Source organism: Hydra vulgaris, chromosome 04, assembly GCF_038396675.1.
Source record: "Hydra vulgaris chromosome 04, alternate assembly HydraT2T_AEP".
NCBI lineage: Eukaryota > Metazoa > Cnidaria > Hydrozoa > Anthoathecata > Hydridae > Hydra > Hydra vulgaris.
The window spans coordinates 37,330,001-37,336,536 of NC_088923.1; the positions used below are offsets into that span (position 1 = coordinate 37,330,001).

Below are 6,536 nucleotides of genomic sequence, written 5' to 3' on the forward strand. Positions count from 1 at the left end.
TAGCAACACACTTACCTTTGGTTGATTTAAACCTTCGTTGTTTATTTTACAATAATCATAGGGATACTTTTAAAAAAATTCAAATAAATTTAAAATTAATTCTGTTTGTGCGATAAAAAAACGAAACAAAAAAATGTCTGATAGAATTTTTAAAGAAAGTAAAAAATTAAGCGTCCCTTTTGGTTGGCACCCCTGAGTAGTTGCTTAGATTTGCCTTATGGCAAATGTACCTACGACCACAGTACGAAATTTTTCAACTTTTGTATTGTTATATTTATTTATTTTACAATTTGCAATTGTATACACTTTTATTTACTTTATACAAAATATACATAAATTGTATTAGTTCGCTTTACTCGATGATACATTTGTTTTATTCCACACTTTTGAAAAAAAAAAAAAAAAAAACTAATTTTTTGTTTTTGTTTTTTTGTTTTAAATTCTTAAACTAACTTCTTTCTTTTGTAGCATGCATGTAGAAATACTTTGTAGCTACATGTAAAACTTTGATTCAACCCTTTGTTGCGTGTGGAATGGCATGTAAGCCAGCGTACCTTATTTAAAGCTGTCTTTCAAATTATGACTGCACCCTTCCTTAATCGGGGTCAATTTATTTTATATAGTAAGTTTTTGAATTTAGAATAATTTTTTAGATAAGAAATATTTTGATCGTAAACTTTTATTGCATAAGAAATAAACTTGCTAATTTTTAACTTGTTTATATCAGTATTGATAAGCGCATCCACTTTTCTTCTGCAGCAAATGGCGGCTGCCTCTCAAGAAAACATTGGCGTAGAAATTTTTTGACCTCTACCTCCACTGACTTCTACCCCTCAGTTTGCGTCCGCAGGCTAAATTTTTTTTGGAAGCCTAATATTTCGGAGGTTGACTCTAATTGGGAGGCGGAAACCATTAACTACCGCCTCTAGAAAAAATTTTGAAGACGAAATGATATGGACGCTGCCTCCAGTGGTTTCTGCACCCAACTGGTTGCAGCCGCTAGAAGCAATAAAAAACATTTTCACGTTTATTAACATTAAAGTTGAGTTATTTATGATTTATTGCCAAACCTTTAACCATTTTAAAAAAATTATAATTTTGTTAGAGTGGTTGTTCAAAACTATGGAATATATTAGTAGTTTCATATTCAAAACAAATGTTAAAAACTAGAAATTTTATAAAACCAATTGACAAAATAACTTATTATTATTATTTATTTTAACTAGACTAATATTCATCGATAAATTTTAAATTTCATAGTAAAATATTTTAGCTTTCAAAAATTATGACCATATATATATATATATACATGGTTTTTTTGTTCCCAGCCTCCAATCATCGCAATTTTTTGCAAAGCATCCTTATTTGACATAAGTATAAACATATAAATGTTTGGCGTTTGCTCCATGTCTGGAAGTTAGCTATCTCAAAGACCAAAAAAAGCTGGTTCCGGCTCTGTATTATAAACAAATTGTCAGTTTTTGATCAAAATTTTCACAAAAAATTAAATTTTTTTTGAATATAAAACTTTTAGAAACAGAATTAAAAATGAAAAAGAATTTTTTTACTTATTTAAATTCCGTTGTTAAAATCTCGTATTAAATTTTTACTCCCCACGTAAAAATGTATTTTGTGACTGCTTTTAAATGTTTAAAAGTTTTAATCGAAAACAGTTTTTGTTTGATTTTTTGCTAACGAAATAATTGATATACTGTAAATATACCAAGCCCATAAATTTAAATATACCAGGCCCGTAATAATATACATTTAAATATACCAGGCCCGTAGCAACCGGGGGTCAGCAGGGGCATTTGCCCCCTCCCCCAATAATTTTCCAAATAAATAATTTTGCTTTGAATGAAAAATAACTTAAAAAAAAGGTCCTTAAACTATGTCATCCTGCACTGCCCCTTCCCCCCCCCCCCCCCTAATGTAATTTTTGTTCCTAAGGGCCTGATTATACAACTAATATCAATTACTACCATTTGTCTGTAATTTTAGAAGACGCCATTCACAATAAGTAAAAGGATGAATTTTATTTAAAAAGTACCCTATAACAACGAATTAAGCTTTAAAATGCAAAATGACGAGTTATATAAGTTTTATGTAAAAAAAGATTTTAGTTTAACATTCTTTTAGTACTGACAAAGGTCTAAGCTGTTCAGTTCGAAATATAACGAATAAATTAATACTCTCACCTGGCAAATGAATGGGAGATATAAATTAACGGTAAGGTTGCAAATGTAAATAAAATTTAATAAACAAAAAGATTCGAATTAATGGGAGGGTCGCAATTTTAAAAAAAGTGAACTATAAAAACAACAATCTTTCAATGAGTAAATTAACATTAAATAATATTAATAAAGAACGATTCTGAATTATAGATGGTGTAGCTCCTTAGGTGTCACAAAGTCAACTTTATGAGGTAGCATTATTCTTAACCTATAATTGTTGTTTATTACAAATTATACTTATTGTTTTTATATTTTAAAGTTTCATAAAATAAGTGCATTAATGCATACATACATCGACTGATATAGTCGTAATCGTAGCGTAGTGTGCATACATTGACTGACATAAATAGGGATAGGCATAGTGGAGTATACATACGTCAACTGAGGGTTTAGGTTTGGGCAGGTATTCTTTTAATTAAAAGAAAAGCATTTCACTATTTATTTAAATAGGGTTTAATTTGGGGGTTTATAAATTAATTTATATTAAAAATTTGTGTTTAAAAAAAAACAATTAAAAAGTTTAAAATTCTCAATTTAAAACTTTTTAATATTTTAAAGTCATTTTTAAACATTTTTTAAACATTTAAACGCTTTAAACTTTTTAACATTTAAAATTTTTCAAGCTTTTTGTTTTAATTTGTCAAAATTATTTGCTAAATACAATCTGGTTGCGAATGAATATTTTTTTAATAACTTTTACAATATTTAATTGTTAAAAATAAGTATTTAAATTTATGGTAAATAATAAAATAAATAAAAAAAATTTTGAAAGTCTTGTTCAAAAATTCTTGGATTAAAATCTGGCATTTTAATTACTTGTTATAAATTTTTTTGTCGAAATGATTTTTTCGCAAATGGCATGGTAGTAAAATATCCGATTTTAAACAATTGTTTAGAATAATAAACTACAATTTATTCCTGAGTTTTAGAAGAAAAAAAATAATAATAATAACGCTCAGAAAAAGTTAGAGTTTTTTTAAATAGTCAAAAGTTTGGCAATAAATCATATAAAACAAAACTTTGATGTTAAATTGTCAATATTTGCCCCTATTTATATTATAAGTTAATATTAATATTAAATATTTACATTATTATATAGATAGGGGCAATTATTATTTATTAATAATATTTAAATTCCTCGTTAACTAAAAATTAAACATTAACTTTTTTTTATTACTTTTAGTGGGAGGAGGCATAAATTCCGCCTCCAATTCAGCTGCCGCAGCCATGTGGGAGAAAGAAGCAACTGGAGGCGCTCCTAATCATTTTGTGTCCAAACTTTCTTTTGGCCCCCACCTTCCTATTGGCATCGGTCTTCAAAACATTATGCCTCCAAAATAACTATGTCTGCAACCGCCAATTAGGAGACGGACGCCACTGGAGGCGAAGACAAGAAAATTTTTCTTCAAAAAAGATTTCAGGAGGCTACCGCTCCATGGCTTCCTCTCCCTAAAAGGTCTTTCGGCGAAATGTTACTTTGCCGCCGGGAGGCATTACCAACTCTGGTTTATATAATGACTTCTATATGATAATTTATAAATTTGTATGTAAACCTACCTGATTTAAAGCTTGGCCGTACATTTGACTATCGTCTTCATCTGAATGTATCCGAGAAATAAAACGTTCAGGTTTAGTCTCTCCTAAAGAACCGTAAGGCATAACTTCATCTCCAAGATTTCCAACATTATTTGAAAGTAAAGAAGCTCCGTGATCAGCGTTAAGAAACTCTCTGTCTTCGTGTGACGCAAAAATTGGACTTCTATGCAATGGTATTGTTTCGGAAGGTATTGGAACTTGCTCTCGCAAAATCGGGTTTTCAATGCGATTTATTTGCAAACCATCACTCGCGTATGGTCTGTTTAATGAAGGCACATAATTGTTTACTCTTTCTTCCCGATAAAACTTATTATCAGAATCATGGATTCTATCTCCTTGAAAGTAGTTATTGTGCGGTGATCCGAATTCCATTTCATCTTGCACTGGTCTTAAATTAGTAAAATGTCTTTGGTTTATAAAGGGCAACGGTCTCGGAGTTATCTCTTTTTTTTGAAATAACAATCTATTTCTGCCTAAATGATTATAAGGAGTTTCCATTTGGTTAGGCAATCCAAAAGCTCTTTCTGATGGATTTATTGTAGGATCAATTTCATTTAGTCCAGAAGTATCTTGCATTATATTTGGATGGTTTTGCACAATAGGTCCTCTTTGAACTCTTCGATTTAGTGCTTCCAAAAGTCTATCTCTTAGGCTCTTTCTCTCCATCATTTGAGGTGCAGAAAATCTATTGTTTTGCCCAAGATTCGTCGGTATCATTTCAGAGTTTTGACTAGGAATATCCTGATCACGAAGCAAATCATTTGGTTCGATCGGAGAATCTGGCTCTCTAGCATAGTAATATTGTGGATCTGCTTTTCGTTTATATTTTCGATTTTTTGTATATTTTTCGTTTTCAAAAGTTTTAGCTTTAACAAAAGTCACTGTTGTATTGTATTTGTAAGTTCTGTTCGCTTTAGAGTTTTTGAATTGCTCTCTATTTTTTTTAGGTTTTAATAATTTGTTAGACCCACTATTGTAGTTTATGCTATTATTTTTAGTTTTGTTTAGCTTAGATTTGTCCAACTTGTCTAATTTTTTGTTAAAAGTAATTGTATCATTGTCTATATTTTTTTTTATCGAATTAATATTTTCAAATAAGTTTCTGCTACTATTGTTATTTTTTCTATAATTTAGTACCAAGTCATTTCCTGTTGTGTTGCTTTGTGTGTAATATACGTAGCTACGTTTTCGTTTTGCTTTGTGATTAACGTTTGTTTTTGCGCATATCAATGCGCACACAGTTAAAACAACAACCAAAAATTTTACTACCAAGCTTCTTTGTCTAAACATATTCTCTGGAATCTACAGTTTAATAACCGCATCATCGCATACCATTATAAAAATTAATGTCCCAAATATAACTTTGACCAAGCTTTGTTTCTTTTGTATGGTTTAAAAAAATTTTCTTTTTTGATTCTGTCAGTTTAAAATAAACTTTACAGTAAACAAACGCAATTCAAAAAATTTATAATGGTTGATCTGCTAAGTCTTTGGAGCAAACCTGTATTAACCTGTGTTTCCAAAACGCAAAAAGCTATCAAAAACTCATTGAATATCAGTACGCAAAAATATTATTAACATTTTTGAGTTGGAATGTTTGTAAAATTTTTTAATTAAACTAAACTGTCGTTCACACTGGTCGCTAAATTAAGCGTTTCAATTACCTTCTATTGAAAGCTAGTCGGGCGTAGCCAGAATATATCGTTTGAAACCCTTTTGGCAATTAATTTAGTTTTTGAAAGTTTACTTGACCTTGGAGTCGGAAAGACTACTTACGTAGAAAAAATTTTAACTTTATTATTGGTTAATATTAATTTTTTTTATTAAAAATTTTATATTTTTATTTTTTATTTTAAAAGATTTTACTAAATTTAAAATGAAAAGTTTTAATAATTCTTTCTTTAAACAAAACTTAAAAAAGTACTTTTTTGCGTAGCCTCGTTTAAACAACAATGCGCTGCCATATTTGAAGTCTTTTAACTTTAAGCATACTCAAAACACTATTAACATTTGAAGTTCCTTGTTTGTTATTTTAAAATAGTGTCGTTTAAGTTTTGAAAGTTTCATTTGCTTAGTGAGTAGTAACCGACCCATAGAAGTTTTTATTCACCTTTCTACTTAGGCATTTTTAAATAAGAACGTTAAAAGATATTTTTATATCTAAGACATTTAAGATATATTAGATAGATATTAATTCTTGGTTTAGAACTTAAAGATTTTTTAAAATAAAATATCAAAATGATGAACGTTATTTTTACAATTGCAGTATTTTGGTTGTCTTTATTTATTTTAACATAAAATAGTTATCATCTTTATCAATTTATGAATGTACAATAAACGTTTGGATGTAATTTACGTATATTTACAATGTTCGTTTGAATAAAAAATTTTTTTTCTCATTTATTAATGAAACACTAAAATAGTCGTTTTAGCTTTAACCAAAAGTCACTATTGTATTGTATTTGTAAGTTCTGTTCGCTTTAGAGTTTTTAAATTGCTCTCAATTTTTTTTAAGTTTTAATAATTTGTTAGACCTACTATTGTAGTTTATGCTATTATTTTTAGTTTTGGCTAGTTCGAACATATTTTCAAACTACTTTTTTTTAGCACAAATTTGTTTTTTATTTTAAAATAAGTTTATTTTGCCATTTAACTTATTTTCTTCCAACATAACTTACAATGTTTACTAAAAAGAATGAAATTAAT

General features: G+C 28.5%; 1 protein-coding gene across 4 annotated transcripts in view; it reads right to left on the reverse strand.

Moving 5' to 3' along the window:
• The window catches only part of LOC100203132 (uncharacterized), a 57,520-nt gene extending 52,032 nt beyond the window's left edge, over positions 1 to 5,488 (reverse strand). For 3 of the 4 annotated variants that reach the window (XM_065796225.1, XM_065796224.1, XM_065796223.1), the window contains exon 1: positions 3,792 to 5,468. In XM_065796225.1, the coding sequence (XP_065652297.1) occupies positions 3,792 to 5,120 (1,329 nt within the window). In that variant the 5' untranslated portion in view covers positions 5,121 to 5,468. Of the gene's footprint in view, positions 1 to 3,791 lie in introns of all 4 variants that reach the window. The other variant, XM_065796222.1, reaches the window with a different exon arrangement.
• Between the last annotated feature and the right edge of the window lie 1,048 nt (positions 5,489 to 6,536).